This window comes from Polyodon spathula, chromosome 13 (assembly GCF_017654505.1).
Source record: "Polyodon spathula isolate WHYD16114869_AA chromosome 13, ASM1765450v1, whole genome shotgun sequence".
In the NCBI taxonomy this organism is placed as follows: Eukaryota; Metazoa; Chordata; class Actinopteri; order Acipenseriformes; family Polyodontidae; genus Polyodon; species Polyodon spathula.
Window position 1 is genome coordinate 10,670,965 of NC_054546.1, and position 25,994 is coordinate 10,696,958.

Consider the following 25,994-nt stretch of genomic DNA (forward strand, 5'->3'; position numbering starts at 1 on the left):
CTTTTTTGACACAAGTTATTGTCTAAAATGGCCAGCAATGTAAATTTAATTTGCAAATCTGCAACTATATACTACATAAAACAACATTTTAACTTTGTCCTTCACTGCTTAAAATGAATACTGCTAGTTTTTTTTAGGTTGTTTTTGTTACTATATATTATATATATATATATATATATATATATATATATAATATACTATATTATATATATATATAAATATATATATAGTTCCCTGAAATGTAAAAAAAAGTCATTAAAAATAGGTATATTTTGTATTTTTGCTAATCATCTACAGTAAAGAATTATAATTTTAAAAAAATTAAAAAAGGTTTTATAAAGTGCTGGTAAGAATTGAAAACTAAGAGAACTAAGGAAACACCAATTTTCTCATCAGGTACTTCAAGAAATGTCAAATGGGTGTATTTTTTTGTCCAGGTTAGCTTTTGAACTCTCACAATATAGGTTTCCTGCAGGTATTCAATATGATGTACAAAGAACTATTCTTATTTAAAATTTTAATTGTATAATAACTTAAGTGGTATGACCTAATGAACATCATATTACACTTCAGATGTGTAAGTATGAAATATTTAAAATGTTAGTGATTGATAAAATGTGAATAAGCATTTTGTAGGACACTCACAAATATGCTTTTTTTATGTTTGACAAAAATGGTGAAGAAATTATTTAACCCCACTAAAATATTTAACATTAAGAAATGTGCAACTACTATCAATCATATAACTTGAACAGTTATAAAGAAAATGTATTTGAACTTGGTAATAGCTACATCGATGTATACAGTGCAAAACATGGGGAGGGGTCCATCCACTGCATACAGAACTGTCACTCTCATAAACTATTTGTGCAATCCAGCTGATATGCATTAATGCAACACACGACCAAGTAATTTATAAAAATTTAAAAAAGAAAAAAAGGAACGTACATTTTGCATCTTATAAAATTTTATTATCTGAAAGTCAATTTTTAATTTGCAAAATGAGAATGGGGAAGACGTCAGATAGAGCCTAGCAACCACAATTAGACAGGCTATCTATCCATTGGTATCAGAAACTGATGTTCCAATTGTGAGAACAACAAATGGGCTGCTAGGAAGAGGCGTATCAGATAACCGGGCATGCTGCAAATTAATTGCAAATGTATAACTCGATGTAATAAATAAATAAATAAATAAAATTAAAAACTCATAATAATCACAGTTGCAAAAGTTCATATCTCCAAGTTAGAATTAAAAAAAGACCTGTTAATATAAAATGAATGTAGCCCCTTGTATCCATGTTACACTGTGAAATAAGAATACTGTATTCCTGTATGACTCAACAGCGAGTCAGAAGCTTTCTCAATGGAGACGTGATGCCAATAGAAATTATGTTTTGTACGGGGAAAGGGGTTGTCACATAAATATGCACACAATTATCGTCCCTAGTGAACTGCGCATATCAGATACAAATATATATATTAAAAAAAAAAAGTACCTTACCCACTGATATGCTACAGGGTTGTAAAATGCAAACCCACCAGATCACGTGCACAGAAAAACATGTATTTCCCAACATCAAAGAAAAAGGAACGCTATCAACAAACAGTAGACAATCCCTTTTATACTATTTTAAAAAAAATGCAGAATTGTATATTGAGAAACCTAGCATGGAAAATAACATTAATTATGTTTTCAAATTACCTTGTTGCCATTGCAGTGACAGCAAACAGTCCACAGGTACTTGAGGGTCCTCCAGAAAAGAATGATAAATAGACCCCCCAAGAAAGTAACCAAGGATGAAGCGAGGAAAGCCCACCACATCCGTTGGCTATTGTTAGTATCGCAAAGCACGTCTCCGGAGACTATAACCTTGGACACATACACGGAGTCCGACTTCGTATTACGTCGTTTACTCATTGTGTAATGTTTATAATGCTGCTTTGATCACTTTGGAAATGTTGCTATCTGTCATAGCTAGCTAGCATCCAAGTGCTTTGGAGGGCTCCTACCAGTGCCCCCAAACCCAACCATCAGCCATGTTGCTTGGAAATCCTGGTTTCCCTTCACAGCTATTCTTTTACCCAAATTTCTTCTGCAAATCAATTTTCCCTAAACCCAGTGACGCACAGTAGAACGAAACATCAAAACAGATTGCTTGTCGGTCTCCTTCTACAAAACGCATTAAACTCGCCCTTAACGATGCCTGTATTTTTTTAATTTATCTAAAATTAGCCATTTTCCAAATCTTTAAGAATATTTCCATAGACATATAGTTCTTCATTTTGATGCCGGTGCACAATGAATGTTGCAAAAATGTATTTGAATCGATTGCTTGCTTGCGATCTATCTTTTTTATTATTATTATTAATATTTAGGGATCCAGTCTCCTTAAAACGGTAATCAATGTTGTCCTTTTGAATCTTAAGGATTTACAGGTGTGCAGAGATCTCTTCTCTTTTAGTTTTCTCCATCTCGTTGCAGTAGTCGTGGTTTAAACTGTTTCTCTTTCTTTCCCGAACAATTATCAGTGCTCTTTGGTCGCTGTCGCCGTTTCCATTCACTCCCTTCAGCCTCTCTGGTGCGCACAGCTGATAGCTGCTGTCAGATCAGCTAAAACTATTGCAAGGGAGATTTACAGGTAGGAAGGCGGAGTCAAGCTAAAACAATAAAGATGGACAGATCCTCTGGATGTTTTGTTCCAACAAGGCACTGTCACTATAAGATTGAATTCTCCGTTTGGATTTTATTCATAAAACGACACAATCTGCTATGCAGTTTGTCATTTTCTCTCTATTTGTGATTCTGTGGTTCAGTATAATGCGATTTATACGTGTGTTTTTCATTCTAGATCCTACATTACAGCAGATCTCGGTGACTGGAATACAAAGTATATCGTTGCCAGGCTTCCAACTTTTTAAAGATGCAGTGACGCCGTTTTAGGTGTCCAGCCATTAATATGATTTTAAACAGTTCTGACAATTTTCTATAATTTTTGCAAAAATAATTCGTCTTTTAGTTGCATGTAAGTTGCATGAATGCTAACATTATACGCATGTGTAAGTCAACAGTGTTTGTAAGACATAGATATTTTGACTAATATGGTACTGCATGCAATGTCAGTATTTTCCTCAAAGGCGGCAGACAATGAAAATAACTCACTGTCAACACTCCACCCACAAAAAGGAAGCAAGATTTGTCCAGACTTAAACTAAGTAACCTGTTGAACAGTGTTTACCAAACATTCCATTGTTTAGATAATTGCAACCCGCAGTAAAATTAACTTAATTTAAATTAACAGTGCAGCGCAAACAATCAAATATAAGGACAAACAAGAACATAAAAGAGCTTTTGTCATATTTACATTTATTGTTTAATTTTGGGATTACACAGACAAGCCTGTCATTTCATGAAAATATTAACATATAAGGATCTGCGATTTTGATCATGAAGAAGGTGAATATCTAGTTTGGCGCAGAGCTATAAAGAGACATATTGCCACCGCAGAATGTAAATAAGACATCTGATTTACAGTCTGTAGTTGAAGCTGCCTGCTGATACGCCTGTTGCTGCTGCAAAGAATTGACATAGAAGCTGGGGGGTGGGGTGGGGGGACTTTTTTTTATCTTTGAACTAGGGAAATCAAGTATGTGTCAGTTATATTTTCACTATTTCTAGCAGAATTAGTATACACAGTAGGCTATTGTGGTACAATATAATGTTAACAAATACATAATGCTCACGAATCTTCTATATATGTATATATGTACATTCCACATCAAAATCGTAGTATGAATATATATTAATATATTTACCGTATATATATATATATATATATATATATATATATATATATATATACACACACACACACACACACACACACACACATACATGCATATATATATATATATATATATATATATATATATATATATAGATATATATATATATATATATATATATATGCTTCTCATCATAAAATACAAGTAGCCTTTCACGCGATTTGTTAGGCTCGTGTAATGCTTATAATTGCATATCTCCAATTACCCACAATTCTATAGTTACTGCTTTCTCCCACCTTAAAACTAAAGCTACCTGTACAGTATTTATATAAATACTGACTGTCGAGGAAGGTTATAGCAGAAAATGTTTGAGCCGATGCAACATTGTTGTTACAGACAGGGTGCTGTAATGCCCGAAGCCCCTTTTATTTTTATTAAAAAAAAAAAAAAAAAAAAAAAAAAACACATTCATGTTCATAATTTCTATGCCCCAACATCTGCTGAAATGGGTTTGTCACTGTGGAATTGTTTATGTTTGTTTTGTTATGTTGCTATAAGGATATCGCTACCACAAATTAAATGTGATTCTAGGATAATGCAAATTAGTTCTGTAGTTGCAAAGTTGTACAACTTTAAAACAAAGGGATCAGGGATTAAAGTGTACTTAGAAAAAAACAAAACACGTACAGATCAACTTAAAAACAGTGTAATCAAGGGCGGTATAACTAAGGGTGCTGGGCGTGCGGCAGCACCCTGGCTTTGCATGCCTTCCATCATACACCGGTTACAGTTTTGTTCAATAGCTTTCAGCATCCCACTTTAAAAATTGTTCCAGTGCCACTGAGAATAATTTATCTATACACACAAACACACACATAAATATTTGACCTTCATAGAAAATAAGTAAAAATTCATTAAGGAAAGCAATGGCAATGAGCGCAGGTCTACAGATTTGGCGCTGTACTGTAGCAACATGGCCCACGTTAATACATGCATCACAATGTTATGCTTCCAATTCTTGAAAACTAGATTCCAGACTATATAGCTTGACACCCCCCCTCCAATGGCAATATTAACACTTTTGTATGGAATGAAATAAGCGTCTAATCTATTATTATTATTACACTATGTAACACAATTTTTGTTCCTGGGTAGTAAGTGTTATTTTCTAATTGTTTATGCCTCAAAAGTGTAGAAAATGGCTATTATTCCCCACAAACTTTGCTTTTGTGACTAGGACAGTGATATTTTGAAATGTACCTATTTCCAATGAAAAAACGTTCACATAAAGTCAGAAAAAAACAACATGTGAATCCAAATTAACATGTATTTATACTAAAGTAATACAAAAATGACTACAAAAGATTTAGAAGTGAGTAATTTTTTTGGATTTACAATTATACTGTAAATCACTTTCACGAATCAGCCCCCAAATGTAGTCTCCCATCATGTTCTCGTTATACTGTCCTTGGTAGCGGCGTTCAAAGTGCAGTATATCCTGGTGGAAGCGCTCGCCTTGCTCCTCTGAGTACTCTCCCATGTTCTCCTTGAATTTATCAAGATGAGCATCAAGGATATGGACTTTGAGGGACATCCTACAGCCCATTGTGCCGTAGTTCTTCACCAGAGTCTCAACCAGCTCCACATAATTTTCGGCCTTGTGATTGCCCAGGAAGCCCCGAACCACTGTGACAAAGCTGTTCCAAGCCGCTTTCTCCTTACTAGTGAGCTTCTTGGGTAATTCATTGCACTCCAGGATCTTCTTTATCTGTGGTCCGACGAAGACACCGGCTTTGACCTTTGCCTCAGACAGCTTAGGGAAGAAGTCTTGAAGGTACTTGAAGGCTGCCGACTCCTTATCTAGAGCTCTGACAAATTGTTTCATAAGGCCCAATTTGATCTGCAGTGGTGGCATCAGCACCTTCCGGGGGTCCACCAGTAGCTCCCACTTGACGTTGTTCCTCCTCACAGAGAACTCGGTCCGCTGTGGCCAATCACGCCTGTGGTAGTGCGCCTTGGTGTCCCTGCTGTCCCAAAGGCAAAGATAGCAGGGAAACTTGTGAAAACCGCCTTGGAGAACCATCAGGAATGCCACCATTGCAGCCTCTTGATGCCATCTCAGAAAAATGCAGATATGTATCCATTTAGGCAGCTGGAACTAAACTGAACTGGTGGGCTTAAGGCCCCTGTATTTATACTACTATTTATATTACTGGAAAGTTCTAGAAAGTTCTAGAAGTTACTCCAAGTTTACTCAGCACTGAATCTATCTGGAATGTTCTGGAAAATAGGTAAATTTCAAAATATCACTGTCCTGGTCACAAAAGCAAAGTTTGTGGGGAATAATAGCCATTTGCTATACTTTTGAGGCATAAGCAATTAGGAAATAACACTTACTACCCAGGAACTAAAAAAAAAAAACTGTTACACAGTGTTATTATTATTATTATTATTATTATTATTATTAATAATAAATATAATGTCAATACAGCCATTTGCTTGGAGGGGAATTGTTTATGCAACATCTTATTTGTAAAAGAAAAAATAAATAATTTCAAGTTTCAAATTCAAGTTATAAAAAAAATGCTTAACCACTTACAGCAAGTGTCACCAAACACATTCATTTCTGTATTTAAGTATAAAGAACTGTAATTGTATCCAAATACAAACTGTTAGAATCCTTACCTGGTAACAGTTCTTAAAGCAAGTTATTAGCTTTCACTATTTTGATAAACTAGATAGAAAAAGGGCCAGTAAGTTAAGGTGAACTACACAGAACAAACATGACAATGATGAAATCTTTCACATCTGTTGAATTTGATCATTGTATTTCAAACTAAACACCTAGGCTGAACAAACACAATTATAAGTCTATATTATAGGGGAATATTATATATATATATATATATATATATATATATATATATATATATATATATATATATATATATATAGATAGATAGATAGATAGATAGATAGATAGATAGCCTGGTCAAGTGCAGGAGCAAGAGCTAAGGTGATTTTTATATATATATATGTATGTATGTATGTTTGGATTGTTTCACAGTGCAAGTAAAGCATACACAGCACAATTCCAGTATAACCTTTATGGTTTTGAATAAAATACTAAACCAATACAATTGTAAACAAGTCCTAAAATTCCAGTTTTAGATAACACTATGTAACACAATTTTTGTTCCTGGGTAGTAAGTGTTATTTCATAATTGCTTATGCCTCAAAAGTATAGAAAATGGCTATTATTCCCCACAAACTTTGCTTTTGTGACCAGGACAGTGATATGTCTGTAAATTACAAGTGATATTACTGTAAATTTACAGTATAATCAAATCTCGAAAAACTACTCACTTCTAAATCTTTTGTAGTCATTTTTGTATTACTTTAGTATAAATACATGTTAATTTGAATTCATATGTTGTTTTTTTCTGACTTTATGTGAACGAAAAGACACACATTAGCCCGTTTTCCCATTGGAAATAGTGATATTTTGAAATATCACTGTCCTGATCACGAAAGCAAAGTTTGTGGGGAATAATAGCCATTTTCTATACTTTTGAGGCATAAGCAATTAAGAAATAACACTTACTACCCAGGAACAAAAATTGTGTTACATAGTATCATAATCTACCATTTTAGAAAAATCTCACAATTTTGATGATATCTTGTATGTTTTGACACAGCTGCTGTTCAAATATTTATACCTCCTGGATGACATGGCTATCTTCTCAAGTCAGCGTCTTCTCATGTTCCAGGACTAGCAGACACATGCTTGACAGTCTTCCATTATTAATCTGTTCTGTTCTGTTGCCACATGCTTTACTGCAGTTACACTTCCATCCATCCATCCTGCCCAACAACCTTGTGTTCCACTCATCCTCTGATCTTCGCATTCAACACTTCCCTGCTGAGTCAGCTTCTCCAGAGAATTTCCTCCCACGCACACAAAGCTACGCAAGTCCATCAACTTCAAAATATTACTGTCCTTGTCTGATTGAACAGCCGCTTATTACTTAAGACATGTAAATACATGAGGGATTACTCACTTATTGCAAGGGTAAGGCAATATTCTTAAAATATTAAGATACCAGATTTAGTACGAGTTACATGAACTGTACTCTACCTGTACTGCATAACACAACTGGTCAAAGGCTATACCGGTACCTACAGTGTCCAGCATGCCGTTACACTAAAGGATACCTCAGTAAAAGGTTAGTCTTGTGCTGTCCAGTACAGCAATTGCCTGAAACAGGAAAACACACTGCTATTTTAATTGAAGACAGTATTTACAGTTTTCTTTTCACTAACTACCCAAACAATAAACTTCTTGAAATGGTACTGCAGTCTATATTTTGTCTACCGTGAGTAAATACAGATTAACCCCCCCCCCCCCCCCCCCCCCCCCCCCCCCCCAAATTACAAATGATTGATATTTACAATATGTACTAGGCATTTTTTGTTGTTTTTGTTTATTTATATATAGTTTTGACTCCAAAGTACTTTTTGAAAGTTTTGAATAGCAGAAACTGTTGAGATTATTAAGGAACCCTATAAAACAGTCTAAAAAAATAACTTGTTAGTTTTGGTGGAAAAAAAGGCATGCGTAATTTTATAAGCTTCTGTACAAATATTTTCAGGCGATACATCAAGGCAATTTTGCATATGGTTAAAATGGTTAATTTATGTGCAGACATGAGTTAAAAAAATAATACAAGTACAGTTTGGGAGGTAACTCCATCCAAAGAAAGAAAAAAAAAACACACAAACTAAAAATATTACACATATTTTGTGGTACAGAAAGAAATGGACTTTTATTCTCATATTACTCAATTACTTCACATTTGATACAAATCATAATTCTCTTTTTTTTAATAAAGAAAATCCCAATTAGAACAGTACCTGTCTGTTTAAACGGTTTCATCTTAAATTCAACCACACCTACAAAAATGTTGTCCCTCTCATGAAAAATCATAGGCCAACAACCCAGCAATTTATTCTTTTTTAAATATTACATTTACTTTCAAAACTACAAAACTACTTCCAAATTCTTAACCCAACAGTCAATTTTCCTTTGAAAAAAACAGCAAGAAAACATCCCTTTTTTGTGAAGAATGCAAATAAGCAGCAATCTACTTTCTTCAATTAAGGTAAGAATAAAAGGTAATTACATGCCTGGCAATGAAGGAAATGTTAGGAGCAATCACTGTGATATAGCTAAGTTTACACCTGCTTGTACAGTATAACTATACCACCTAATATATGACACAAAAATTATTGGAGAACTAAATGCAACTCTGTGTAAAAGGCACACAGATTTACAAGTGCAAAACAAATATGACATACTGGAGTTTGGCACAATATATATCTGTACCTATAGATATCTCTATATGTGTACCTATATATAAAAGCATTGCATTGAAGATTGAATGAATGACCGTTTATTAACAGTGGCCACACAACAATTGCCGTGCATCGTACTTGCATTTATTTAAAAAAAAAAAAATAACAAAAAAGACACCAAGCTTAAGATTTACCCTGCAAAACTGCACCAGGATGACTTTTTAAATAGATACATTTTTTAAGTGACAAAACAGCATGCTATGCCCAGCTAAGAGCTTACTACTACACACAATAACCTAGTTATTAGTTTATTACTTATTATACATTAAGATCTGATATATTATGAACTTTAAATATTAGATCCATAAGGGAAAACATTTGACAGGCAAGTTTATAAAACACACAGTGGTCTGCCCTGTACAGGAGTGCACTTAATTTTCAAAGGTACTCAAAATGAACCAAGCCACCCTGTTGTCATGCTTAAAATATACATTTTTTTTTCAACTTCATAAGGGCTGTCTTAGTCAGAAGATGGGGGTAGGGGGAAAGGAAAAATAAAACATTCAAGTAAACACGAAATAACAATACTCAGAAAAAAATGTAAACGTGTGTCCTTTTCCTGCAGTATTGCTAGTTTCACATGTCCTTAGAAATGAAAAAAAAAAAACAGTACTGTATCAATCCTATTCCCAAGTTGAAGTTTCACTGTCAGTCTATGTTACATGTTACACAATTTTTATTAGGATCCATACAGAAGTGAATGGTTTGTAATTGACATACATCTTTCAGTGTATCGTACCCCTTCATTTAGTTTTTTTTTTTTTTGTTTATCAATTTTGTATAATAATGTAGATGTAATTCTCCTTTGCAACACTGCACACTTCAGTGAGTTGGCTTCAAAGTTCTAGAAAGAACCAGCTGGAATCCACAGGACTTTGTTTTGTTCTTGATCGACGATAGTCTTGATCTGAGTGCAAATGTAGGACAAGCTGCCTCCTTGGACGATACCTGGGGTTTAAAAGCATCAAGAATTACTAAAACCCAACTCAATGACACATATGTTTTGCAAAAAAGCTTGAAGTGCTGGGAATTTGAGGTATATCTAAATATATACTGTGTACTCCCATTCTAGTTGGAGAATTCTAAGGCAAAAAAAGACAACAGCTTAAATAATATCAAAGGTTAAAATAATTTGAAACTGAAATAGTTAATGTTCACCAACACCACCTGTAATTGAACTTTGAGAAAATCATAGACTAGAACTGTGTACTAACTGTAGGTGAAATGTGTGTGGTATCATTTATATAGCCAGCGATTACACAAATGCAGAAATGATTGGGTTCATTTTTGCTGGATAACACTGGTATTCACAACAAAGAATACAGTGATGTACCAAAAAGACAACTCTGTACACTGTCTCTGAAACTTCAAAAGTCACATGACCTCAATATGGCAGCCATGTCATTGTTAGCAACACAATTAGCATGCAATGATCATGTACCTATTAGGACCAAGAGAAAGTTCTTTATTAAATCTTTGGACAACAAGTATTTCTCAACATCTTCAAAATAAACAAACAATTGAAACACCTGTAAAGAATTTGCTGTATTCTTGTTCCGTCTTCTGCGCAACCTCAAACTGTTCCTTGGAATGTTTTTGAGAGACTTTATCTCTCAGAAATATTGGATCCTTTTGTTCCCTGTTGTGAAAAAGAAAAACTCTGGGTTGATAAAGAGGACTCAAGCTGTCGTTAGTAGCCTTGGTGGCTCCACAAAATAGAAGTATCATTAACTTACGTCATTATTTAAATTGATCTGAACCCCAGTTTTTTTATTTATTATTTTTTCAAATAAATAAACAGCTCCTGTATGAACAGTTGCATAACAAAAATACCTGTCAAAAGCTGCAAGCGGGCAGCGCTAAAGCTGTTGTGGGTCAAATTAGGTTTGTTTCTGGAAGCCATTCTATCCATAACTGAGAACACTTCAAAACTTGACAGAAAATATGTTTCACAGTATGAGATCAAATACACTGAAATCTCTATATTACAACCAACAAAAGGACAGAGTAATATTGGAGGAAGACCTTCAGAGATTATGCTAATTGACAGACCCCAGAAAACAGTCTATACAGAACCAAACTAGCAAGAAACATAATTTTATTCCTTTATGAAAATTCTTTTGACTTGGTAGACAAATTCTCTTTGCAACAAACCACTTAAAGGAGTAGCAAGATTAAAGGCCTGAAAGTCCACAGAACAGCTGGCAATCAGCTTATCATGATGCTGGCTTAGCGTCAGTCAGACATATTCCACAAACAAATCAGTGTTGCATCAATATGAATGGCTTTAGTGAAGGAGTGGGTTTCAGTTGGTGTTTCGTAACCTTCTAATCACAATAAATTAAACTGCCAAAGCGTGCTCCGTATCTGATCTACCTTCATTTAACCTGAATGATCCTGTAGTGGCCACAACACGTGGTTGAGTTTTATTATAATTTAATTGGACGACAGTAAAGAAAGATGTCGCACACTATTCATTCTGTGCTTTAAACAGCTGAAGCTGTATTGGTGCTGACTTTTATTTAAACTTAAAATCAAGCAATGCTAAAAAACAATTATAAAAAAAAACAAATGCATCTGACATCTAGGAGTTAAGGAGTCTACTTCAGTGCATATTGTACCAGAACAGAGGATTAATATCAGTTATATTGTTTGCTGTATCCAGAATGCTTACAAAATGGACATTATAAAAATACTCATGTATAACTGATTTATGTGCAACTGTACAATTTTGCTACATATTTTAAATTAAAGTTTAAGTATCGCGTGCACATTTTAAAATATTAAGAACATGTCTGTAGAGGTTTCTGGTAAAATGTTATCAGTGTAACAATAAAATGCTTTCATTCAAAACATCAGTTGTTATAGGGGTGTGGAAGCTTGTCCCATTCAGTTGAACTTAACTTTGGGGAATTGTTAACTATTCAACAAGGCAGAATACAATTGAGTGCACACAGAATGCAAAATAATGGAACAATGCAGTAAACAGACACCAAATAATTACGTGTTTGAATATGATAGTGGGACACTGCAGCTTTTACCGTTAAGAGCTATGAACTTTTATTGCAACACATGTGCAGAGATGGCCTCAATATTCCAAACATTTAAAAAGACGTATAAACATGTCCTTACATATCATTAGTATTTAACATTCACGCACAGTTCTTTCAGCTGTAATTTAAAAAAAATACACATACAAAAACACTTCACAAGCCTCGTTCACAGATAAGGAGTTCATCACTGTCATGTCGGGTGTGATAGAAAAACTTGCTCACCCCTCATCTGGTATGAGGAGGGCTTTTGTATTAAGTTATAGTATTCTCCACACGCTAACAAACAAATCAGTTTTGCAGAGTTCATTGGATCCAATTTGGTTTCTAATAAATCCATGTTATGCCAGTTCTGTCAAATCATGCTACTTTTAGCAAAGGCATAAACAACAAGCACCATCAACAGCTCTGTTCTGGCAATTACATGTGAAACTACAGATAATCTTTCAGCACACATACAGAGACAAAGCTTAAAATATGCAAAGGAAGTGTGATGTATTGCTGACTGGACAACAGGGCCTCTAGACCTGCAGTGTTTTGCTACCAAGTGAAACCATCAAGAAAGGGAAAAAATGCTGTTCTACTAAAAAGACTGGATAGTTATACACAGAAAGGCATATCTACTTACTTTATTTGCTTTGCATTTTTGTACCGAATGAAAATGACGATTGGGTAAATGTGAACGCTGTGAAGTCGTTCAATGGCGTGAGGTGCAATGTCAAGCAAACAGTGACAATCCTACGAAGAAAAAACAACAACAACATGACAAGACAATTGTACGTCTGTTCTGCGTGTAATGAGTGTAAGAATACAGGAAAATGTAGTTATTTCAATATATCTGGTTTGATAAACAGTAGCATACTCTAAAAATAAATTTAAAAAAGACCACTTAATATAATATCCTCCCTCAAAATAAACATAAACATTCCTGGGGCAGACAAGCAAATCTCAAGTGAAATATCTTGGGAAGATGGATTCCTTTTTATAAGGACAGGTGCCATCACACCCATTACATATCATAGAGAGTTACTTTGTTACTCTCATCTACCCGTACAGTAAGAGGACAACACTGTTTTTGTTAGACTATACAAATGAGGGGGCACTTTTTTTATAATGTAAAAGAGATCTCAAACTGACCACAAAGCATGAATGATCAATACTAAATGGTGGCAAAATGCATTTGTAGTGTAAGAAATGTTCTTTAAAAAAAAAAAATATATATATATATATATATATATATATTATATTTATTTCTGGAGAGATGATCGTATTACTGGAAAGCTGACGGTACTGTCAACACGGCTAAACCCAAGGACACCACAGAACTCAAGATACCTTCTCAGTTATTTCCTTAATAGATGCTACAGTTGTCACATCAAAATGGCCACTCCTCCTCTTGTAGTCAATGAACAAGCAATCTTTAACGCCTCGTTCTATTGCTTGTTGAGAAGCTTTCATAACTTCTACATTTTTGGAAGGAGAAGGGGATACATAATCATATTAAAAATACACATTTAGCATTTGAATATATAAAAGTGAAAGAAGCCTAAAAAGTAAAAAATAACTAATAATATTGAGAGTTTAGAGTGAATATCCCAAAGTTCTATTGGTATGACATCATAATTTCCAAAACTGTACATAGGCATATAGAGAATTTCTGACAACAAAACAGTATTGAACGTGCATAGTTTGTCTCCGTTCAACACACCGAAAGTTTATATCCACACAAAATAATAATAATAATAATAATAATAATAATAATAATAATAATAATAAATATCAGAACTCACCAAGTGGGCATCGACAAAATCTCCCTGGAGAATCTTTAACCAACATGTCTTTTACAGCATCCACTAAAGGTCCCAGAATAAGCACAGGTCTTGGGGCTGTACACTCAACTTTCTGTACCCTCTGATAGGCCAGACTCACACAATCTGGTAGTAAACATTAAAAAAAATTGAATATAGGTCTGCATGACATGTTGTTAACCCAAAAGGGACACTGAAGATGTTTTTAAATAGTCATGTTTTAATCTATTAAATGTGAAGCGAAATCTGGCAGCACCTAAGAATCCAAGCATTTTGTTTTATTGTACAGCATCTGGGGTTATGTGATTAACAGACTGCCTAAGATTTTGTACATCCTCATGCACGTAGAACAATATTCTTGACCTCTTGGGTCTACTTTGTGAAACACATGCATGATTTGTAAACATAGAAGATTCAATTAGGATCACTAACCCTCCAAGAATGGAATTGAATCTGTGCTTATGGCATCAAGAGCTAATAAATCCTTTCCATCTTTGGAACCACTGCGCTTGTGTTTATGTTTCCTTCGAAAAAACGATCTTCGAGCAGCTGCTGACAATGTCTTACTGGAGCCATTTTCATCTTTCATTTCTGACATGCTATGTCTCCTGTAAAACTCCTGGTCCATCCTTTAAACAGAGAGCAAACAAACCTTATCTTTCACAGCAGACTCCAAAAGAGATATGCAATGCCTATAGGTAATGAATGGGGTATTTTAAGTCATTTTTAAATTGGGTAAATACATTAAAATAAAAGAAAAATGAAAAACAATCCTTAATAAAATACATTCTTAATCACTCATTTTAAAAGTACAACAATGAATACTTACATGTATTTACTGGGAACTTGCCCTCTCTTGAGTTTTTGTGCATTTTCGTCTAGCTGCCAGGCCATCCAAAAGCCAAAATTACCCTTGGGAAGAGTGTCATCAACATAGAGAATGTCATCCTTCTTAAAACTTAAATCGTGTTCCACCTCTGCCACCCTATCATAAAGTGCTCTGCAGGAGGGAAAGCATCATTGTATCAGTATGCTGGTCATATTTATATGTGTGTAGTTAGTATTAATATATAGCAACAATACAAAGTGTTTTAGTAACATACAGTACAGTCCCTTGCCACAGCTATGAATACAAAACTAAATACGTACATTTTGGTGAACAAAACCAACGAATCCCTGGCAGCATAATCTAAGGGGAATGTCATATACGATGGAATGGTTTGCAAACGTGACGTCAAATGGAAATTTATGAAAGCTAATACAGTAATATTTGATATTTTCATGAATGTGTCCTTAAGTTGTACTCTCTACATACATGTACACCTGTGAAGCGTGACACACATGTTTCCACGATATCCCCAGCAGGGGGTTAAAGAACATCAGTGCATTAAAATACAGAACAATGCAGTCTGGGTTTATTTAACACCTTAAATAGACACCACCTCAAAGTGCTGAACAGATGTCAAACAAATCTACTGATTAACAGGCACAGAGAATGTGTTGATTTTGTTACTACAATGTTTTGTGATTTTATATATATATATATATATATATATATATATATATATATATATATATATATATATATATATATATATATATATATATATAGACGCACACACACACCTGATGAAGAATCCATCTCCAGGGGTATCTTTGATCCTCGTGAACTCATCTATCTGGTACTTCACTTTCATTATGATTGTTTCCGCTGGTTTCAACATTTCAAGGTAAGCCTCTTCAGCAGTTTTATTTTTCATGTAGACTGAACCATACTGAAAGAAAAATAACACATATTTATATACTGCACCCTTTATATAGAAAAGAGTTTTCAAATACTACAACTCAAGATTTTGCAACACAGATGAGTGGCTTTTGTTTAACCTGTGGAAAATAATGCAACAGAAAAAAGGTAAATTAATTTGACTCTGATAACAGAACCAGACACACCTTCCAAACTGTTTTTATTAAATTGTCCACTTCCTGTGTGTTAGCACACTACGGTGTATGATGGCCCCAAAACACAATGACACTTTGAAGCTGGGTCCATAACTGGAGATCTTCTTGACTTAAGGGTTTGTGATGACAGAATTCCCAAACACTTCTACACCCTATGTGGGATAAGGTGGGGGGGTCGGGGGGGTGGGGTGGTAATGTGCTAATAGGGTGCAATATTCTCCACATACAACTAGAGTGGTGTAAATATTGGACTTTCCTAAATAAGCAACACGCCAAATTATGAATGATGTCCAGCAGTTAATGACCAATCACTGTGAAAAACAGTCTGCTACGGTTTCTGATGTTTAATATAAAGCAGTGCTTTTGCATAGCAGTTGTCCTCTATTCACCTCCAGTAGCATGTCTCCTGGCATGAGCCCACCAGGACTTTTTGCAGGACTATCATCTTCCAGCTTTTCCACAAAAATGCCATACAGGTTTCCACCACAGATCTGGATTCCAAGCTCCACCTGGGTTTTTCTAACGACGACAGTCCGTGGTTCCGGATTGTTTTTTGTTTCATCCATCGACATTCTGTAACAACAGAACAAAGAACACTGATGAATCTAAATGGTAAAATGACAGATCCCGTATCTACCCCACAGGCAAAGAAAAGTCAAATTCTGAGAGAAGTAAAACTTATGAAATGTTAATTATAAAGATGCTGAATGTCACATGAACTGTAATTAACAGATACTGACTGATTCAGAATCTATAAAATACTATTCGTTTTTAAATGTATTAATTCGAATGTAGCTTTTGACCTGATGGAGTTGCGAGGGCTGGTAGTTGGGGTGGTTTCTTTAGAAGGAGGGGTCATCGTCCCTTCGTCCTGCTCACTCACTGTATCAATAATGGAATGATTGTCTGGGGTTGCTGCTCCACTGCCATGGGGAGTAGAATGAGTGCTGATTGGCTCCATGCGAGAACTAGCACATTTCAAAATTGAACAGGAAGTTAACATTTAACTGATGTTTGCTATTCACCCAAGTTAGAACTACAAAATACAGAATCTACTAAAATTGTTCCATTAAGCGATTTTCAATATAGCTTGAAACAGACCACCATAACACTGGATTTGAGTGGGATAAATCATTAATGCCATTTTGCACTAGAACAAAAACAAACAAAGCAACTAGGTACACCCAAGAAAACAACTTGATTCAATACTCCAAACTATATTTCTATAACAGGGGAGGGTGCTAAAAACACCAATTCATTCAAATAAGGCCAATTTCGTCACAAGGGAGACACTGCAAGTAACTATGGTACCATTTTTAACAGACACTTTTTTAAATACATTCTGAGGTCTGAAATATATAATACCTCTTATCTTCCTATAACAATTTAAATACTTAAAAAAAATAAATAAGCAAATGTACTTCATCACAAATGTATGTAAATATAATGAAGATAACCTTGAGCGTGAGTGGTTGCCCAACTGATACATGTGCGGATTGTACTGAGCCAAGATAGTGATGGTATCACACTGCTGCCCAATGATCAACCGGGCTTGCTGCTCCGTTGCACTCCTCAGGTTTATGCCATTATACTGAGGAAAAATAGACAATACATTGAGGCTGACCACACTGTACTGCAGAGATCACAAATTAATAGTGACACTGTCTTGAGTCTTCCCCCACTTTAAAAGCATTTAAAATCAGTTATAAGTATGCTCACACTATGTAAGGTGCTATATAAAAATAAAGATATTAATATTAAAGATAAGTGATTTTCTCTTTTCAAAAAAATACTTAAAGACTTAAGTAAATCCTAACAAATTACTACACTACCCCCCCATCCCCCATTGTATTTTGCCAAACCTTCAATTAAACACATCTAAAAAACATACCTCCAACAACTGGTCACCATATTCAAGACCAGCCTGGTGAGCAATGCTTCCTCCGGTTACCTTGGATACAAAGATACCACCATTCTCCCCACCCACAATGGAAATTCCCAAAGGTTCTGCCCCTTTGTGTACAATCACATTACGTGGTTCTTCCAAGTAAGGTCTACAAAAAATAAATAAATAAATAAAGTAAGCCAAAATACATTTGAGAAAACCTTTTAATTAAATGTGTTTTCCGACAAGCAACATATAAGGAAATAGCTCCATGCATGTATTGGGAACAAAATGTATTTAAGAAACATGACGCTGTTAATACAAAACACAATTTTCTGCGCAAACAGTTACAATATTTTATTACGGACTACATTTTGAAAAACAGCATTAGAAACACAACATCCACAAGCCGCTGTTTTACACTGGCATATAATTCAAGTGAAAAACAGGTTTCATTTGACTGTTCCAATCCAACAACACACACATCATACATGTTATAGACTTCAAGACAGAAAATAATAATTCCACATTCTTTTCTAGCCAGGTAAACCACTGCACAGCTACAAGCAATTAATAAAAGGGTTACTTCAGGAGATACAACAGCAAACTACCCACTAGCTTCCAGGCTTGGGGTATACTGATTCTGTACTTCTATGCCAATGCCTACATGACTGAAGACCACAAATAAGAAACCAATATACTGTAGGCCAACACACAAATACAATTGATACAGTTATACATATGTGTCCCTATAGAATGCATTTTCTAATTTAAAAAATAAATCTATATAAAAATGTGCTTTAGTTGAAGATAAAGAATTTAAATGATGCATGTTCAACAAACAAGCATCTTGCATTACAAAATATGATATTATGTTCATAATTATTTTACATACATTAAAACAAGCACATCTATCTGTATTACTTTTGTGACATGACCGTCATAATTACTTGCCAAGGACAAACCTCAAACTCCTTAGTGAGGAGAACCTAGGCCTAGGAGCCACAGGGATTCTCAGAAAGGACCTATTACGGAACAGATATCTGAAAGATTTAGAAGAGTAAAAAAAAGAATAGAAACAGCAACAGAAAATGAAACTTTTTAGAGATTTCAAGAAAGAGAGGTTTAGAAAATCATAACACAGAAAAAAGTCTGAAGAAAATGTAAAAGAAACCAGAAAAAAAAACCCTCTTTAAAAAGATATTCCATAACTGGATTTTATTTAAGCATTTTACAGCACTACAGCACCTATCCATGGTTATCCCATGATTACCCTATTAAATAGGTGGCTGATGTAATATAGGGGTTTTCCAAATCCCTGGTACTGTAATATTCTGTAATGTAATTTTGCAATGGTTATCATGGTAGAGTGCAGGTTAGTTTCTTATAGGTTTGATCATGATTTTTGATTAGGTAATATTACTGTTAAAGAATATAATTAAAAAAAAAAAAAAAAGGTATTGATTGTTCTTTATAAGAATGTCATGCATTTCTTTACATCTACATAAAACTACCAAAAAGGAACTAAGTCAATAATACATGTACAATTTTTTAAGCTCGATTTTACTATTGCAGAAGAAACACACAATATTTGTGTTCACAACTTCAAGTGAATATATTTAACCTTTGTGTTAACTGTTTAAAATAGGTTATTAATGAAAAGTCATACCTATCCTTCCTGTGCTCTCCCACTGGCACAGGACTAATAGATATTCTAGGTAAAGTAGAAATAGAGCTTTGTGATTGGCTGCTGGCAAATGATGAAGTTTCCAGGTTTAGTGGGGACTGTGGAGGAGTTATCAGACTGGGGCTGCTGCATTCTGAATGTGAGAGAGACCCTGCAAAGGAAGAAGGGGCTAGATGAATAGACAATTATTCAGCAACCTGTAAAGCTCATTGCACCAGTGTGGAATACTGACATTAATTTAGCCATGTATGATCCTATCCATAAAGCTCTGAGTTACTGTGACAGAGATCGAATGATGCTTGGTGTTAGATCTCCCTCCTGACCTGAGAGGGTGCTAGAGGAAGGGAACAGAGTACCCTGGACTAGAAGACATGACACTTTATTCCCGCTGGTAGGTGGAAGTCGGCCGGCTAGAAAAGGGAGTGATCTATGGTACCCAAACTCAATGACCCGGATGGGAAACTGCGTGGCATCTGTGGACTGGAAGAGCGGATGCGCTCGTTAACCAAGGGGTCATGAGCTAGGGTATAAAATAGGGGCTTAGAAAAGTAATCTGTTCCTTTGTAAATGGTTAGAAAACAATTAAGGAGTCCTCCCTGCAGTTATCAAAAAGTGCTCTGTTAGTCTGTCTTGTAACACTGTTTGATTGTACTGTCTGTTTCAAGACTACCAATATGATCTGGAGCTGCAGCCGCAGGCCAGCATCAAACCTGGACACAGGCACTTATCTTTACACTAGGAACTGTCTTTGCACCACGAGCACTTAATTCATGGACCATAGCAACTGTGTCTGTGTTTTGTGTGGGTGATAAAAAGACTGGACTTTTGGTTGTGGGTCAAACCCGTGGGATTTTACAAACTGAAGTGATACATGCTGCTGTATCACTTCCATCATCTATTATTTACAGGCTCTGGTCATTATAATTATTTCAATAAACACCCTTGCACCTGTTCGTAATTGTCTGTGTGTTTTGTACCTGCACTGCTCTGAACTCACCTGTACCCACTCACCACTTTGCCACAGTTACTTAAAGACTGTTTATAGTATGGCAGTTATGGAATATGTTGTTGGTCCAAAACTGTTAGCTAAAACTTGAAAACGACACATATTTACTCATCCAAAGCCACAAGAGGAATGCTATTTATATCGCCTTAAGTAACTTTTTTTTTCCATTAATACACACTTTAAACAACGGAGACTTCATTTTACAATAGAGTCCAGGTTCCGTCCTGCAAGGCAAGACTAGGCAAAGCTCAAGCATCGTTCACATCTCTAAGACTATAGAGGAGAAGCAGTGTGTTTGAAACTCAGGGAAGATAATCTTCAATATACACTTAAAAATCAATTAACCAACTTCTGTCTTCTTTACCTATAGCTGTATAACTTTAATCAGGCCAAGGGTTATTACGTGACTCCAGAATCATGCAAAACTTAAATAAAATAGCATTTAGCAAACATGTCAGTATCCAGGAACTACTTCATAAAACTGATATTGACAGTGTCAGTATCAATGTCAGTTCCTCATTCCGAAGGAAGCACAAGCTTACCTCTGTCAGATCCAAGCATTGACCTTGGGTATCGTGGTGTCGATGGGATTTTAATCCGCTCCGTTCTATATTGCAAGGTGTTAGATGAACCTGCTCAGGTAGAAAAAAAAAAAAAACATGGTTGTGCCGTTTGGTTTTCATTAGAACAGATCTATATGACAGCACTATTTCAGCATGTACTTTAACACAGTTTTGAAAATAAAATAAACAACTTTATTCTACAGTTATCAATAAATAAATAAATAGATAGAATTGAAAGCACTCACCCAGTCGAGCACTGGAAGGTAGGGAATTTGTTCCATGTGATCTGCTTCTCGGTGATTCAGAACAATCACTGGAGCGTTTCTGAGTAAGGTCTAAGCTTAGTCGACCTTGATGTTGTGGACTAAATAAAAAAAATGCAGAAAAAAATTATAACCATTATATGTATGTATGTATGTTAAAAAAAACATGTTTTTAAGTTAAAAGGGGGGATAACTAAGGAATCTTGTTTTTTGGTAAGTTCTTTGGTTTTTTCAGAATTCATTTTCACTTTAAATTGATTAAAGCCCACTTATCCTGCCATAACATTGTAGAATCACTCCCTATGCAATATGTAGTCAGATCCCAGCTGACAAGTGCTATGTGCAACAAAGGGACTCCAATGTTTCAGCAGAACTACAATACTCAGCACGCAGGGAGCTGTGGCAGGTTAAAAGCGACACGATTCAAAGTTAAAAGAAACTCTACATAACTAAAGTCACAAAAATGTGTGCAACATTTGCTAATTATTATTATTTATCTATTTTTAAAACCTTGGGTTTTTATCCCTTTAGAAGAATATTTGACAGAAGCTCCCCAGTTTTAACTTTTTACAAAAGACTAATGACTTTTGTTTTACTGAAATAGCAAGCAGTAAGAATCCAAATATCAGTCCTATAGGTTACAGATAACAGAGTGGGTAAATCATAAGTAACTTACTGCATTCTTAACAAATGCATCAAGTATTAAGGGAGTATGAAAAAAATGATTGGTTCCACATTTAAAATTTAATCCCAACCATATAAACGTTTTTTTAAAAAGCAGGGATTGAAATGCTGATTTGTCACGCTTGAATAAATTTTCGACAAGCAACATTAACCACTGTAGTGGTTTTACCTCCTTGCCTACCTGGGGTGAGAATGCTGATGGCAGATTTGGCTGGCTGTAGGGCAGTTATTGTTGTGAACTCGGTGACTCCAGGCAGTGTAAATTGGATTTCTCATGACAGCAGTTACTGCTGGGCAATGTGCCAAACTTCGGGATACAGTATCTGCAAAAAAAAAAAAACCTGACATGTCGAAGATTTAACATTCTGCATTTAAGAAACATCTCAGCAATTCAAAACAAGCAGGTCACTCTGCAACTCGATATGCCTCGTATAAATTATGTCCATTGTGTTCCTGTATGTCTGAGAATCTATCATTATAAAATGTACTATAAACTTTGTATTTAGATTCTCTACTGCCAGAGCTTGGAGTGCACACACAAGATTTTGTGCGTGCGTGCGTGCGTGCGTGCGTGCGTGCGTGCGTGCGTTTTTTTATGGGTAAAGCATGCAGTCCCAAAATTAAAAACAGCCTTGTGCAGTGAACAACTACATTTGAACATTGCTGGCTTAAATGCAGAGATAACGTTCTAAGCAAATTTACAACTGAAACTGAATGAATACATGAAATAATAATAATAATAATAATAATAATAATAGAGCCTTTATTAAATACACCCCATGTCAAATGATTAGTTTGCAAGAGCAGTGCTGTAATCACACTGGAATTGGGTTATTCATTTTTTAATTTCCAATTTACACGTTCCTTATTGAACCTCTGTTTTTAATTGTTTCTGCTTGGAATGAAATGGTACAAGTACAGCCTTGGGGGCTATTTTACAGCATGACAATTCCAGGTGTAAAATGGTGATGTTAGATATATATGCTTCAAAAGATACCAGGCCCTAGCACTTAAAACTTTGCAGTGGGGAACTCCCTGGAGCTGCAGAAATAGGGCAGCTATTCTATAGATTTATATCTAGCTTGCCATTAGATATGGAGAAAGCCTTCTATTAACAATGCAGTTTTGTTTTTTATTTAAAATGATAAACTACCCCGGTTTCTATCCAAGACTAAGGTGAAGAAAACAGTCAATGACACTAGTAAAATGTTTTATAAATTTAAATAATGTGTATCCATGTAGTTACTGCAGTCAAACAAATCAGCTGCTGAACAGTTGGAGTCTTATTTGCATTCCTGTTGTGTATCCCTGCCCTAGTGGTATAAATGCTTGGAAATTGAAGGTGGATACTACCCCTTGTAGCTAAAAAGATTGCAGAACATTTATTAGTTTGTATTTGATATGCTAGTTAAAAAACATGAGAAAAAGAAATATGGTTCCCATATCATTACAATGGCTTTTAGGATTTTCATTAAATCATATACAGTAATTTGTGTGTGAAGCACAAAAAATAAATCTACAGTGTAAATTCAAAACTTCCATTTAAATGAATAAAAGGAAAGAAGAGGTTCCGTCTTTAAAGAGGACATAGAGAAAGGTCTTGCCATTGACCGTCTCATAGCCTTACACTGTTTGTGACCATAGGTACAGTTTCCTTGAATTTACTTCTTTTTTAAATGGTGTGTTTTTTAGGAAAATTATTGTTCCAAAGAATAAAATAAATCACCTTTTGAGTGTTTTTAAAATGCAATCCTGAACACCGCTAGATTATTTTATTACATGTACCAATATGCACCCAAACTAAAACTGACTGGATTACTTACTTGCTGACACTGCCCCGTTGTACACTGTCGGAACAAAGCCCATGCTGTGCCTGTGAGAGCGTTTCGGAGAGTAGCGCACCCACTCGTAGGGTTCTGGCGACTGTTGTTCTTCTTTGGCATAATTCTGCACCTTTGGATGAAGACCAAAACTGTCACAGTGCTGGCAAGGCTCACAGTTCTCCTGGGACAATAACACACATTAATAAACAACCTTCAAAGCAAAACAGACCCTAAATTAGATGCCGCCGACGTTTATTTACAGTATTTGCAAGCAGACCCGGTGCATATTGGAGATGGGCGATTATTTGAGACCCGGCAATTATTGGAAGTTTTATGGTAATACTGTTAACACCTTTCCCCCTTTCGGAAAAATACTGAAACAAAGGGTCAATGTAAAATGAGTCCTGACCTCAAGGCTTTGCAAAAGTATAACATTGTAAGCAAACAAAAACTGCTAAAAGCAAACATGTCAAAAGAGGAAAATGTACATCACTGAAAATACACAATGTACACAATGCTTTACCATATATTCCTTTTCTTCCACTCAGTTTGTTGAAAATCCTTAAACAACAAGCTTCCATTCTTTTTAAATTTTGAGACCAATACTGGACATTTTTCTTGAATATACAAAAACAATCACAGCACTGTAAGCTGAATCCTCTCTAGACTCTGATGTCACTTTAAAAATAATTTTAAATGACAGACTACATGATAAGCAAATTGGCAAAGAAATTGATTTGCATTATGTATTTTGAGCTTTTACATGGGTTACCATTATATCTAGCTATTTAGCATTTTAGTGTAAAATGACCAATAAAAAGATACTGTTGCCTACTTGAAGTGTCGGTACATGCATTGGCAAAGGAGTCAGCTTCTGCCTTAAAGCTGGGGCCGATTTTGGTCTGGGCCTCTTGACCTCCGGCTCCTCAACTCTCTGATGACCGACATCCTCATCGCAGGATTTCCTTGAAGAGATAACATTGCAGTCCATACTTCCCTCAAGGATGTAATGGTTGTCATTCCTGTCACGGCCCTCATGGGCAAGCTCTTGTTTCGTTTCCATGGCAACAGAGGACTGGGTCGGGCTTATAGGAGGTGACCCTGTAGTTATTGTGGAGTCTGAGGCAGAGCTGGTCTGTGGTTTGTGTTTAAACTTGAAGGAATCATTCCTTGTCGGTGGTGTTGGAGGAGTTGGAGCTATCACTACCTTTGAAGCCTGGGGTGAATGTGCTGGTAACTGCCCAGGAGATAAATGGTCGATTTTTGAGAGGGTTTCTGGTCTCTTAAATGTATCTGCATCAAAAATGGATTTCCTCTGTTTCTCTGGCATCTTAAATATAGATAGTTGTGCAGTTGATGAAACATCAACCATCATTTTTGGCCAAGTGCCACCGCTGTGCTTAGGTTCGTGGCCTTTTTCAAGGGTAGTTTCAATCATGATGCAATCAGCAACTCTGGGGTCAAAGGTGAATCGTCTTTTTTCAGCCTCCACAATCCCATAGCCATGGTCTGGGAACATATTTGCACTGAAGGAGCCCGGACTGCGCTCTCCATTCCCGTGGCAGGCGTGCTGTATAGACCGATGAGAGTTTGTATGCAGAGAGCCAGTGGAGAACGGTTTGTGATCGCAAAATGAAGGTTCTTCAGAATCACTCCGATCTTCTTTCCCATCCACAGTGTCTGGGTTGAAAATGTCTGTTTGGGTCGAGCTGTTGTGTTTCAGGTTTCTGCTATTCCTCACGTGTACCTCAGAGGAGTGAAGCCTACAGTTAGATGTTTTCTCGAAGTCTCTCAGGTTTTCAAATATGTTCTGCCGAGAAGAACTCTGTGGGAAAAACTACACAAAAAAAGTGCAAAGGAGCCTTAAGTGCCTTTACAGGAACTATACCTAAATACAGGTTTATTGATTTTAACCACTGCACAGTTTAACTTAAGAAATCTCTCTACAAAATGCATCCACAATTCCTCAAAGGTGTTGAAGATAGCATGCCCAGTCATTACCACCCAAGCAAGACTCATACCATTTAGATTTTCTATCTCACTTACCTACTGCATTCAAATGTGGT

The 25,994-nt window shown here is 35.6% G+C and overlaps 2 protein-coding genes across 36 annotated transcripts in view; both read right to left on the minus strand.

Moving 5' to 3' along the window:
- Nucleotides 1-2,613, minus strand: part of LOC121325589 (calcium-activated potassium channel subunit alpha-1-like) — a 132,443-nt gene extending 129,830 nt beyond the window's left edge. For 28 of the 34 annotated variants that reach the window (XM_041268369.1, XM_041268366.1, XM_041268364.1 and 25 more), the window contains exon 1: nucleotides 1,705-2,610. In XM_041268369.1, the coding sequence (XP_041124303.1) occupies nucleotides 1,705-1,920 (216 nt within the window). In that variant the 5' untranslated portion in view covers nucleotides 1,921-2,610. Of the gene's footprint in view, nucleotides 1-1,704 lie in introns of all 34 variants that reach the window. The other 6 variants (XM_041268346.1, XM_041268345.1, XM_041268343.1 and 3 more) reach the window with 2 other exon arrangements.
- A 5,971-nt stretch (nucleotides 2,614-8,584) lies between these two features.
- LOC121325578 (disks large homolog 5-like) overlaps nucleotides 8,585-25,994 on the minus strand; it is a 57,051-nt gene continuing 39,641 nt past the window's right edge. Inside the window, exons 16-34 of one of the 2 annotated variants that reach the window (XM_041268307.1) lie at nucleotides 24,764-25,765; nucleotides 23,929-24,058; nucleotides 22,287-22,428; nucleotides 21,404-21,522; nucleotides 21,138-21,227; nucleotides 19,572-19,740; nucleotides 18,868-18,945; nucleotides 17,909-18,071; nucleotides 17,475-17,608; nucleotides 16,821-16,985; nucleotides 16,407-16,590; nucleotides 15,685-15,833; nucleotides 14,888-15,058; nucleotides 14,491-14,687; nucleotides 14,041-14,184; nucleotides 13,586-13,713; nucleotides 12,879-12,988; nucleotides 10,730-10,839; nucleotides 8,585-10,148 (exon numbers count right to left, since the gene is read on the minus strand). In XM_041268307.1, the coding sequence (XP_041124241.1) occupies nucleotides 10,045-10,148; nucleotides 10,730-10,839; nucleotides 12,879-12,988; nucleotides 13,586-13,713; nucleotides 14,041-14,184; nucleotides 14,491-14,687; nucleotides 14,888-15,058; nucleotides 15,685-15,833; nucleotides 16,407-16,590; nucleotides 16,821-16,985; nucleotides 17,475-17,608; nucleotides 17,909-18,071; nucleotides 18,868-18,945; nucleotides 19,572-19,740; nucleotides 21,138-21,227; nucleotides 21,404-21,522; nucleotides 22,287-22,428; nucleotides 23,929-24,058; nucleotides 24,764-25,765 (3,489 nt within the window). In that variant the 3' untranslated portion in view covers nucleotides 8,585-10,044. The remainder of the gene's footprint in view (nucleotides 10,149-10,729; nucleotides 10,840-12,878; nucleotides 12,989-13,585; nucleotides 13,714-14,040; nucleotides 14,185-14,490; nucleotides 14,688-14,887; nucleotides 15,059-15,684; nucleotides 15,834-16,406; nucleotides 16,591-16,820; nucleotides 16,986-17,474; nucleotides 17,609-17,908; nucleotides 18,072-18,867; nucleotides 18,946-19,571; nucleotides 19,741-21,137; nucleotides 21,228-21,403; nucleotides 21,523-22,286; nucleotides 22,429-23,928; nucleotides 24,059-24,763; nucleotides 25,766-25,994) is intronic. The other variant, XM_041268308.1, reaches the window with a different exon arrangement.